The following is a 12,239-nucleotide window of genomic DNA, read 5'->3' as shown; positions in this document are numbered from 1 at the left end:
GGCCAAGCGAGCCGTGCAGCGGGGAGCCACTGCAGTCATCTTCGATGTGTCCGAAAACCCAGAAGCTATTGACCAGGTAAGCTCCTGGGGCCAGGCCCAGGCTGCAGGGCCCCTGAAAGAAGCAGCTCCCTTACTTGGCCTGGCTTCACCGTTGTGTCACCTGGGTCTTCGGGGCCCTTGTGCTTGTCTGCCCTCATTAGTGATCCGTATCTGCACGTCGTCCTCCAAAGCGAATGTGTCGAGAGGGGTTAAGAGCCAGGGAGCTGGGGGCTGGGAGGCATTGTCACAGACCCTTCATCCTAAAACAGGGGGCATCCTCAGCTTCATCTGCCTGGGAGCCCCCCCGTCTATGATGCTGGTGTTTGGGGATTTTCCAAAGGGAATTTCGTTCTTTTCCTCTAGTCTTTCTCTCTCTCCGGCTTCTTGAAAGTAATTACATCTTCTAAGCAGCACCGTCTCTCCTTGCTTAGCTGAACCAGGGCTCAGAAGACCCACTCAAGAGGCCAGTGGTGTATGTGAAGGGCGCAGACGCTATCAAGCTGATGAACATCGTCAACAAGCAGAAAGTGGCGCGCGCGCGGATCCAGCACCGCCCGCCTCGAGTGAGCCTCCTCCGCGGTCCTCCGCCACCTGCCCCTTCCGGCTCTGGCCTTTTTTTCTTTGCTTCCGGCTTTTTCCCCATCTAAAATGCTGATGCACCCTCAGGGACCTGCAGGTTTAGAGCGGATGTAAGCCCGGAGGCCAGGGAGAGATTACCAGTTCTACTTGAGGGCATCTGAAAAGCCCTTCCAGAGGTAGATGACTTGTGACCAGGTGTCTCTTCCACCCGGGGTCCCCTCTGGGCGACCTCCTGTCCTTTTTCCTCTTCTGTCCCATCTTCCCATGAAAGGCTGACTGAGGACTGAAGGGAAGGGCACCTTACCCTCAGCTGCTTTTCCAGTGTCTCCCTCCTCCCAGGGGTCTTCACTAAGAGTATGAGGCCTGTGCTTCCTCCTTCCTGTGGGGCAAGTGCATTACCAAAACCCCCTAACCTGTCCTAGATTCTTTAAAAGTAAGCTTTCAACTGGGATCGGAGCTCATGACTTCCAGGTGGTTAATGGATAGCTTTGTCTTCTAGGCTTCTCTTAGTTGTGTTAAAGCCACGCTGCTGCCATCCTTTGCCCAACCTCAGGCTCAAGATTCTAGGAACCTGGGACAGGTGCCCCATAGATGGTTTATTTCCTCTTCCCAAATATTGGAATATTCACATAAAAGAGGATCCTTTCGCAAAAACTACCCAGATGCTCGTAGCATTCAGGCAGCAAAACTCCACTCCAGCGGGCCAAATGCACGTCCCAGATCAGGTGGCTGTAAGGTTTTAGGAGGCCGTATGCCATGAGGGAAAGGTAAGAACTAAAACTAGAGGGAGTTTGCAGAAGAACTGACTTGCTGGCTGCTTTTAAAAGGAAAAAAAGAGCGCTTTGGTAAATATGACTCACTATAGTGGAAGCTGATATTTGTGGAAGCAGCATACAATTTTCTGAGTTGTTGTAAACCATTAATTATACGGTTAGTAATCACTGTTCCCTCAAAACATGACACTCACTCCTTTGTCCCATAAATGTGATATTTGTGTTTATTCGGAAGGGCCTCTCCTGCCGGTTACGGCGGACTCTGCGCTCTTCCGCGGGGAGCCCGGCTCAGCGAGCAGAGTTCTCCCAGCTGTTAGGAGGCCTGGCTAAGACCCCGGCAGGCCTCCCCGGGCCGCACCGCGGGGCACTGCCTGGGCCCGGAGAGCGCACCGCGCGCCTGTCAGCAGAAGCCCCAGCGGGTCCCGCAGAGGCGCGGAGACGCAGCCCAGTGGCTCCATCCCTCTGCTGACCAGAGCCGACCCAGCCCATGTGCCCATCCCCGGGCCGAAGAGCACTGTGACTCACTGTATCTGTGTTCTGTTCCAGCAACCCACTGAATACTTCGATATGGGGATTTTCCTGGCTTTCTTCGTCGTGGTCTCCTTGGTCTGCCTCATCCTCCTGGTCAAAATCAAGCTGAAGCAGCGACGCAGTCAGGTAATGGCCCCGGAGCGGCCCATCACCTTCATCCCCGAGGCCCCACTGCCGGTGCAGACCAGGGCAGGGTGCTGACCCCACACAGCAGCCTCTTCCCTGTTGGCCCAGAACCAGCAAAGATGGAGAAAAGCCAGAGCAGAGCTCAGAGCACTGAGTCGTTTCGGTTCCAAAAGGGCCGGTCCTCTCAATACAAGGGCCGAGCACTGGGGCCGTTTCCAGCCATGAGTTTTTCCAAAAATACGTTTGAATGTTAACATGGAGCCCGAGAGTCTTGCTCCCCAGATATGATCAGGGTACCAGTAGGATCAGCATCACCTGGGAGCTTGGGAGACGCGCAGAGTCTCAGGGCCCACCCCGGACCTGCCGCAGCCGAATCTGCGTCTACCAAGCTCTCCAGGCAATCTTCAATGAACAGAGGAGCCACGCTAGTGCCCCGGCTGACAGCACTGCGTGCTTACAGGAGGGAAGGGTTTGGGGGCAGAGGGCAATGGAGGGACACTCAGGAGTCCAGAATCTCAGGGGTGTAGCAGTGTGACGTCCCTGGACAGAGACAGCGCCGAGGGTTGGGGGGGCCGTCAGCGACAGAGCAGCAGCTGGTGTCTGTCAAGCACGTCCAGCCTGCCAAGTGCCAAGCACCCCCACGCGTTGTTCATTGGCCCGCGGGGCGTTCTTCAGTGAAGGGAGGAGCCCTTAGCCCAGGGCAGAGTCGGCCAAACAACTCGAGCAGACCTCTGCCGGCTCCGCCGCTTAGGCCAGTGTGGTGGCCACGCTGGAGTCTGAAGACCCGTGCTCTTGGGCCGTGGTCTCTCCACGTCTAGTGACTCCTCAGCAGTCTGTCCTGGCCCAATGGAGACTAGCGTGAGGCTGACCGTGGTCCCCCGGGGGGTGACCGCCGCTGTTAACACAGCCCAGACCCTCACAAGGGCCACGTTCTGCCGCGCAGAATTCCATGAACAGGCTGGCCGTGCAGGCCCTGGAGAAGATGGAAACCAGGAAGTTCAACTCCAAGAGCAAGGGGCGCCGGGAGGGGAGCTGCGGGGCCCTGGACACACTCAGCAGCAGCTCCACATCCGACTGTGCCATCTGCCTGGAGAAGTACATCGACGGGGAGGTAATGGCGGGGGCAGGGGCAGGGCCGGGCCCCGTGGGGACGAGCCGGGGACGAGGTGGACTGCCCCGCATGGGGCGCACGGAACCTGGAAGGACAGGCCCCACGGGCCTTGCCCACAGCCTTGTGGGACGAGGGCTGAGCCTCCCAGCTGTCCAGGGGGCATCCTGAGACCTTCCAACTGCTGTCCCCCCCGGAAGGGGGTGGCCACATGCATGGACACTCTCCTGGGTACCTGGCTGAACACTCGTTGATCAGAAATGTATGTAACTCTGGTTTTAGGAATATTTACAGTTAATTTACATTTGAAGAAAGTGAAAATGTTAGTCACTCAGTCGTGTCTGACTCTTTGTGACCCCATGGACTGTAGCCCACCAGGCTCCTCTGCTGTCCATGGGATTTCCCGGGCAAGAATATTAGAGTGGGTTGCCATTTCCTTCTCTGGGGGATCTTCCTGACCCAGGGATCGAACCCCAGTCTCCTGCATTGGCAGGAACATTCTTTACTGCTGAGCCACAAGGGGGGGGGGGGGTACTTCTTAAATTAATTACATTAAATTAATTAATTTACACTTACTAAATTGAGGGCAGGAGGAGAAGGGGGCGACAGAGGAGAGAGTTGGATAGCATCACCGACTCAATGGACATGAGTTTGAGCAAACTCTGAGAGATAGGAAAGAGTCAGACATGACTTAGTGACAGAACAACAGCAACACTTAATTTGAGCATTGCTCATCTGAAAACTCTGGAACTCAGCTTCATACAATTCTCTCCTAAAAGCTGTGTGGAACACTTACACCCATTCTTACTTATAAAGAGACAAGGGCGGGGACTCCCCTGGTGATCCAGTGGTTACGACTCCACGCTTTTTCTGCCAGGGGCTCAGGTTCAATCCCTGGTTGGGGATATAAGATCTCACAAGCCAGGTTGATACGGCCAAACAAAAAAAAAAAAAGAAAGTAAGGACAAAGGATGTGATGTCTCCTTTTTCCTTCTAGCTTTTTTTCTGAAAATTTCAAACTTTCAGAAAAGTTGCAAGAATCATACAGTGAATGCTGTTATCATTCACTGAGAATCACCCATTGTTAACATCTTCCTACATCTGCTTCATCTCCTTCCGGGTTGAGCACACATAAACACACATGTTTGAGGGAGTAAGGAGGCAAACCACTTCAGAATTAGTTGCAGGCATTTGATGCCCCTTTGATGAAAGTGTCCTGCCGCTGTGTAGACTGTTGGATGAAAAACGAGGTTTTGCAGAGGCCTTCAAATGAACGGTCTCACACAGTCTCTACCTGCAGAATGCTTTAGTTCTCATCTGGGCCCAGGAGGGTTCTAGCTTTGTGATCTTGGGCGAATAACTTTACTCTCTGTGCCTCTGCTTATGACATGAGCCCAAGATTGGCCTGGACTCCAGGTAATCACCAAGGTCACATGAGAAAATCCAGATAGGACTCTTGTCATGGTCGGGCACAGCCGTAGGGGTTAGTTGCAATGTGGCTACGTTTAGCTGGTCAGAGAATGGAAAATCAAAGTAAAAGTGGCAAATCCAGAGGGTGTTCTGGGCTCAGGAACTTTAGAGGCATTTCTGCCTGCCTCAGAACCCCATCACCTCCTCTCCATGTTAGGAGTTTTGTTACAAACCATGTGGCCTCAGGTGAATATTGAGAGTCCCGTGAAGGGGAAGGTGGGAGAACTTTGCGCCTTTGCTGCCACACCTGTCAGTCATGAATCCCAGGCATCGTCCTTTTTACCCACCTCATTTTGCATCCCAGAAATGCAAAAGGTTTTTGAACGTGCCTAGCTGTCCCTCACACCCCCAGGCTGAGCACCCTGCACGAACACACAGCTGTGGCGGGCCTGAGTTGGTGGCCCGAATGTGAGTGCTCTCCTCCAGAGGCGAGAGGAGAGCCTACTTCCTCCCTTGACACCAAGCACCGTGGTTGGAGCTAAAGATGGGGCTGGGGGAGCCTCCGGGCACCGCCATGGTGCACTGGATTCCGTGGTCCACTCCGGCCCCGCGGGAAGAAAGAAGCATGTGCGGACCGCCCTCTGCCCCGGCCCACATTCAGGCTGCGTGTCCTCTCTCCCGCCCCAGGAACTGCGGGTCATCCCCTGCACTCACCGCTTTCATAGGAAGTGCGTGGACCCCTGGCTGCTGCAGCACCACACCTGCCCCCACTGCCGGCACAACATCATAGGTAACGCTCCGCCGCCTCCGCCCCTGCCAGGAGGCACTGGCTTTCCCGGGTGCTTAGAGGGAGCGGGACAGGCACCGCAGGCTGGGGAGCCAACTGCCCACCAAAGCACTGCTGCCGGGACCTGGAGGCGCCAGGGGGCCTGGGGGGGTCTGCTGGAGGGTCAGCCTGGGTCTGAGCTCTGGCTTTGACACGACTGGGTTCCTGAGCTTGGACCAGGCCCCCGGCCTCTCCAGGCCCCGGGCCCACAGTCTCTTAAGCGGGACAACAGTGGTGACATGCACCCTGCTTGCTACCTTGGGGTCATGTCATGATGCTGTCACTGTGGGGGTGCCTGAGGGTCCAGAAGGCAGGGTGCCCTCCTCATAGCTGTTTTTCCAAGAGGGTCAGGGCCTTTCCTCTCCTGTCTCGGAGGCTCTTGTCATGCAGAGCAGGTGGGAGATGGGCCCTAATAGGAGGGGCCACCCTGAGAGTGGAGGAGCAGGAGGCCTCTGCCCGCGTGGCCGGGTTTGGCGGGAGCTTAGAATGGGCCAGAGCCCCTCTGGTGCCAGCTGCCTCAGTCTGCCCGTGTCTGCCCCTCTAGCCCTGGGCCCCGGCGTGTTCCGCGTGCTGACCTGTTTCCTGCGCTTCTCCCCAGAACAAAAGGGAAACCCGAGCGCCGTGTGCGTGGAGACCAGCAGCCTGGCGCGCGGGCGGCAGCAGAGGGTGATCCTGCCGGTGCACTACCCGGGCCGCGTGCACAGGGCCGGCGCCGTGCCCGCCTACCCCACGAGGACCAGCATGGACGCCCACGGGAACCCGGTCACGCTGCTGACCGTGGACCGGCGCGGGGAGCAGGGCCTCTTCCCGCCGCAGACCCCCGCCTACATCCGCAGCTACCCGCCCCTCCACCTGGACCACGGCCTGGCCGCGCACCGCTGTGGCCTGGAGCACCGGCCCTACTCGCCCGCGCCCCCCTTCCGCAGGCCCAAGTTCGGCGGCCGCAGCTTCTCCAAGGCAGCTTGCTTCTCGCAGTACGAGACCATGTACCAGCACTACTACTTCCGGGGCCTCAGCTACCCCGAGCCCGAGGGGCAGCCGCCCCCCAGCCTGGCCCCCGGGGGCCCGGCGCGGGCCTTCCCCACGGGAGGCGGCGGCGGCGGCAGCCTGCTCTTCGCGCCCGCCGCCCCGGCCTCGCCCCTGGAGAGCGGCAGCGCGTCCAGCTTCAGCTGCTACCACGGCCATCGCTCGGTGTGCAGCGGCTACCTGGCCGACGGCCCGGGCAGCGACAGCAGCAGTAGCAGCAGCGGCGGCAGCTCGGGCCAGTGCCGCTGCTCGTCCAGCGACTCCGTGGTGGACTGCACGGAGGTCAGCAACCAGGGCGTGTACGGCAGCTGCTCCACCTTCCGCAGCTCGCTCAGCAGCGACTACGACCCCTTCGTCTACCGCAGCCGCAGCCCCTGTCGCGCCGGCGACGTGGGGGGCTCGGGCCGGGGCCCCGTCGTGCGCCTCGATGGCTCCCCGGCCCCCGAGGAGCTCCCGGCGGCAGCCCGCGGCCCCGGCGCCACGCGGGGGGAGCCCTGGCCCGGGCCCGCCGCGGTCTCGGCCTCCGCCTCGGGGGACCAGCTGTCCACCTGCAGCCTGGAGATGAACTACAGCAGCAGCTCCTCCCTGGAGCCCCGGGGGTCCCACAGCTCTACCTCACAAGGGGGGCTCGAGGCCTCTCCTGGCGCCGCCCCGGACCTCAGGACCTGGAAGGGGGCCCGGGAGGGGCCGTCGTGCGCCTGCTGCTGCGAGCCCCCGGCCGCCGCCCCAGACCCCGGCGCGGGGGCGGCCGGGGGCGGCGCCTTGTACCTGGGCCCCCCGCCCTGTGAGGGGTGCGGCCCCCCAGGCGGGGAGCCACAGCCCACCAGCTCCCAGGGCCTCTATGGCCTTCACCCGGACCATCTGCCCAGGACGGACGGCGTGAAGTACGAGGGCCTGCCCTGCTGCTTCTATGAAGAGAAGCAGGTGGCCCGTGGCCGCGGGGGCGGCGGCTGCTACACCGAGGACTGCTCGGTGCGCGTGCAGTACACGCTGGCCCAGGAGGCCCCGGCCGGCTGTCACCCTGGGGCCTGGGACCTGAGCCAGCGCGTCCCCATCATTCCGGAGGATGTGGATGGCGACTTGGGCATGCCCTCCGACTGCCAGGGGACCCATGGCTTCGGCCCCTGGCGGGGGACGCTGCCCGGTCCAGATGCCCTGTGGCCCCGCAGGGGCCTGGGAGCAGCCCAGGAAGAAGAGAGGGTTCAGTGCTGCCCGGCCAGGGCACCACGGCCATTTGGCTGCCCTCCGGAGGATGTGGGGGCCCCCGGGACCAGCTCCCCCAGAGCCCTCCGGGACACTCGGGAGTCCAGCGCCACAGCGCCCGAGGCTGCAGGTGAGAGCGGACGGTGACGGCAGGCCCGGTTCGGGGTCTTCTCTCCCCATGGTCACTTCCTGACTGACTTTCTTGGTGCACATGGCTTTAAACCCCATCCGTACCTGGTGATTTCCAGGTGTTACTTCCCCACCTACTCCTTCCTGTGCGCTCCAGACCTGTGGGCCCTGTGCATCCCTCACCTCTCCCCCAGATGCCCCGGATGCAGCCCACCCGACCCTCCGCACCCACTCCTCCAGGGCTCCCCACCCAGATGCCCAGGCCCCAGCCCCAAGCCTGCCCTGCCCTTCCTGCTTCAGGGTCTTGGGCTCCACAATCTGTCTGAAAATCCTTTGTGCTGATTTGCCCCTCATCCAGAAAGGGGAATCCCCAGAAAAACGAAACTTAGCTAAAGACATGCAGAATTCCAGTCCAGATCTTTTATTATGAGATTGAGCAGACATGGTCAAACTGCAGTCAAGTTTCCAAACATTTTGTCTCAGGAGTGAACCGTCGGCAGCCTAGCACCTTTGAGTAGCACCGGGACCATTCCATCTCCACAGTAAACCCCACAAGGTTCTCTGCTGCTCCCCACCCGCTGTCCGCAGCCAGGCCCTTTCCCTCTCCCCAGGGTGAGGACAGTAGCCTTCTGACTGGTCTCCTGTGGCTGATCTTGCCCTCTGTTCCACATCAGCGCCACAGTTGTCTTTTTTTAAACATTAAGTCTGTCTTTACACCAGAAAACCCTTCACTGATTTGCCATTACCCTCTGAATTTTAGAAACGTAGACCCCTCTCCCAGCTGTGTATGATCAGGCCCTGCCAACCCCTCTGACCACATGGTGCCCAAAGGCTGCGGGGACGGCCCCCTCCCCTGACGGTCGTTCTCTCTCTCCCAGGACTGATATCTCGGCCGGCGGACAGCGGCAGCCCTGGAGCCTGAGCTCCGAAGGAACTCTTCGTGGAAATGGGAACTGTATGGAGACTCCAAACTCTTGACTTCCTACAGAAAAAAAGAAAACAAAACAAAAAAAAATTTTTTTAGCTTTGACAAACACAAAAGTGGTAATAAAGAGAGCCCTCCTTCTCAGCCCAAAATGTGAGCCACCTGTGGCAACCCCCTCCCCCCCCATTAACAAACCAACAGACAAAATTCTGAGTCTTTTGCCTCTTTTGATAACATGTTACACTTCTGTTATGTAAAGTGTGTGTGTTTGGGGTTCCGAGGTGTGTGGGATTGACTTCTCTGCTTTTTTTTTTTAAGATATTATATGTAAATGTAAAAAGTTATTTAAATATATATTTTAAAGAACCCTAACTGCCAACTTTTGCTGAAAAAAAAAAAAATCACTGCTGCATTAATTGAACCACATCATGTGTAGATACTGTTGTCTCCCTGGAGGGAGCTCAGGCCTTTGAAAAGCTCAGGGCTACACCTGCCTTAGAAAATGAACCAGAAACTTGAAGTAAAGCTAGTTGATATGGGTACAAACTCTGAGGAACAATGCAATGCTGCCTCTTTCTTTCTCGTGGCAAATCCCAACGTACAAGGCGTCAGGCCTCCTCGGAAGCCAGGCCTGTTCAGCCCGCACCTGCAGGCCGCTGATGGCAACAGCCGGGGGTCGGGCGGAAGGTCTGCCGCACTGCGGAGCCGGGACAAGCCATTGCTACATAAGCCCCGGGGTGACAGGGACGATTCTGCGCAGTGTCCTCTGTCTGTCCCCTCTGGTCCGCGTCCTAGATAGAAGGACAGAGTCCTGATCTTGGGCTTCCTGCCACTGGCTGCAGAGATGGTTCGATGTGGGGTGTGGGGACAGACACCCAGGAGGAATGAATGTACATGGTTTTGCAGCCTCGGTGTCTGACCCAAGTTGGGGGAGGGGAGGGATGGAGGGCACCCTGGCGCAGAGTGGGCTTTTGCGCATGCGTCCGAGCCGGCGCGGTCACGCCCCTGGACTGTTCCGACTTTGGGGTGTCTTCCTAGGGGCACGTGGCAGGGACCCCATAGGGTCTGAGCTCCGTATGAAAGTTTCCCATCCCATCGCTTCAGGGTTGTTCAGCCCTCTGCCTCATGGCTGAAATTGCTCATCTCGCCTACAAATGTCTACTATCCTTTCTACCTAATGCACTATTATGTATTGATTCTCCATGAGACAGAGCGAAAGAGACTATCAGATAGTTTAGCCCCAAAGGGTAGGTTTTTGTATATTGTTCCAGCCTTTCATTGTTTTCTTTTGTTGTTGTTGTCGTTTTAAGAGGGAGGGAGAGTTTAAAAACCCAAACCATTTTTTAAAAGATGTTTCCATTTTAAAAGGGAGAATCTATTTAAAGCTGTTTCAGATCAGGGATCATTAACCTCTTTGTCCAATGTGTTTCTTGTCCTTAAAAAAAATTTTTTTTTTTTTTAGAGGAAACTAATCACCTTAGCCCTTGTGTCTGCTAACTCTTCTGGTCATTTCTGCTTATTCATTTATTCAGCAGGTGTTTGCTTGTTGTCATCTGAAATGCTCATTTGCTGAATAGGAACCTTGAGTCCTGGCCCCCTGTAGGTGGGGAAGCAGAGAACTCCGCCAGGGGGCTGTAAGACTCTTCTCCAGTCTGCCCTAGGGGAGGTCAGCCCAGGGTCCACACCAGAACATTTTGAAGGAGAATCTTATTGAATCCCTTTCTTAAAAAGCCCAGCCTTTGGTGAGGACATCTACTTACTTCTGGCCAGGATTTGTCAGAAAGGAATCTCAGCATCAAACGATTGAGCCATCTGCCCATTAAGGGGCTCGCTGTGGTGAGACTTGTCCCCCAGCCTCTGCTGTGGGACATCCCTCTGGGGCCACCCCCACCCCCAGCCCCACCTGTGCATGGCACACCTGTTGGTGAGGGTGTGGGAAGTGCCTGAGCGGGCGACATGTGATCTGGGCCGCCTTTATTCCTGGGGCCGAGAGTAGCAGCTGCAAAGGACAGCAACTTGCATGGGGAATGGGTGGGGGCTTCTAACAGGAACTGCAAAAAGCAGCTTCTCATTGTTGAGATTCTGTTTGTTTGTGGTTTTGTGTTTTTTGTTTGTTTTTAATGCCTTCGAGTGCATAGTCTCTTCTTTGTCTGAAACCCGACCCCCCAAAGTGGCTTGCTTTAGTCCCGACTGGGAAAAAAAAAAAAAAAAACCACTCCTTAACAGCCTTAAGCAATAAATGGATGAGGAGAACATGTGGCTTCAACTGGGCTTATTAGAATAAATGTGTCCAATTTTCATCTGAAAAGAGCAGTAACTACAGATGGCAAAAGAAACACATTTAATTTTCATATTTTATAGGGTGGTAGAAACAGAAGAATGAAATTTTCAGACTTTGAAATCTCTAACCATTGTCTTAAATCTGTGTTGGGTCACAAAGCATAATGACCCAACTATATTGCCTCACCGTTCAAGTCAAAAGAACTGTCTTCTTTGAAGACTCCAATAATGATAAGTGTCTTTTCTCAGTGGCCTCTCCATGGCGTGTGGGGGTTATGTAGATGTGGAAACTGGAAGCCTCGAATCTTCCATTGAGAACCACCCCCTACACACACACACACCCACGAGCAGGAATGTGACTATTGGGCGTGGTCCCATGGCCCAGGCTTGGGTGTAGGGCAGCCATGTAGATTGAAGAGTGCTAGAACCAGTGAAAAATGGGGGTTTGGGAGTTCTGGTCCACCAGGTACCTCTTTGTGGACACAGCCCTGGGATGCTGGCCTTAACTCTCCGTCTCTTTGCCTCTCCCTTACCTTGACCCTGACTCTAACCTACGCCATTTTATAAAGCTCCTTCTGCTGCCCACTGCCCACACCCTCCCTAATGTGCTGCTAGCTCCTACTCAAAGCTCATGCAGGACTAATGCTTTTAAAATGAGGTCTAAAAAATAATTACTAATCAAGAGTATTATTTTTTAAACAGAACTGCCTTTTTCTATTCTTTATATAAACTCTATTGTATTGGTCTAACAAGGCACTATTTTAAAATGTTTTTTAAAAAAATATTTCTCCCATAGCACTTAAAAGATATTTTGTAAAGACTTTTGCTGTAAAGATTTTGTAATAAAGTTGTCTAAGGGCTCCTTCTCCAACATTACCATTTTTAAAAAATGTTTTAAAGGCTAGAAAACAACTTATGTATATTCTGTATATGTATAGCAGCACATTTCATTTATGGAAATATGTTCTCAGAATATTTATTTACTAATATATTTATCTTAAGCCATGTCTTATGTTGAGAGTGTGACATTGTTGGAATAATCATTGAAAATGACTAACATGAAGCCCTGTAAATACATGATAATTGCACACAGATTTTACATATTTGCCGACCAAAAATGATTTAAAACAAGTTGTAGTCTTCTATGGTTTTGTAACAAATTGTACAAATGACTGTAAAAAAAAAAAAATACAATTTTATCAAGTATGTGTTATATGTTGTCGTTGCTCTGGTAAAGGTCTTACAGATGCCACAAAGGAGACCTCTGCGTGAAGCAGTGCCCAT

General features: G+C 55.0%; 1 protein-coding gene across 1 annotated transcript in view; it reads left to right on the top strand.

The window, feature by feature from the left end:
• The window catches only part of ZNRF3 (zinc and ring finger 3), a 144,619-nt gene extending 132,458 nt beyond the window's left edge, over positions 1 to 12,161 (top strand). Inside the window, exons 3-9 of the mRNA XM_043901446.1 lie at positions 2 to 76; positions 471 to 602; positions 1,938 to 2,048; positions 2,992 to 3,159; positions 5,254 to 5,356; positions 5,991 to 7,751; positions 8,629 to 12,161. Coding sequence (XP_043757381.1) covers positions 2 to 76; positions 471 to 602; positions 1,938 to 2,048; positions 2,992 to 3,159; positions 5,254 to 5,356; positions 5,991 to 7,751; positions 8,629 to 8,672 — 2,394 coding nt within the window. The 3' untranslated portion in view covers positions 8,673 to 12,161. The remainder of the gene's footprint in view (position 1; positions 77 to 470; positions 603 to 1,937; positions 2,049 to 2,991; positions 3,160 to 5,253; positions 5,357 to 5,990; positions 7,752 to 8,628) is intronic.
• Positions 12,162 to 12,239: the final 78 nt, after the last annotated feature.

The sequence above is a fragment of the Cervus elaphus genome, chromosome 5 (genome assembly GCF_910594005.1).
Source record: "Cervus elaphus chromosome 5, mCerEla1.1, whole genome shotgun sequence".
Lineage (NCBI taxonomy): Eukaryota > Metazoa > Chordata > Mammalia > Artiodactyla > Cervidae > Cervus > Cervus elaphus.
The sequence above is the reverse complement of the archived record's forward strand: the minus strand, read 5'-3'. Positions and strand labels throughout refer to the sequence as shown.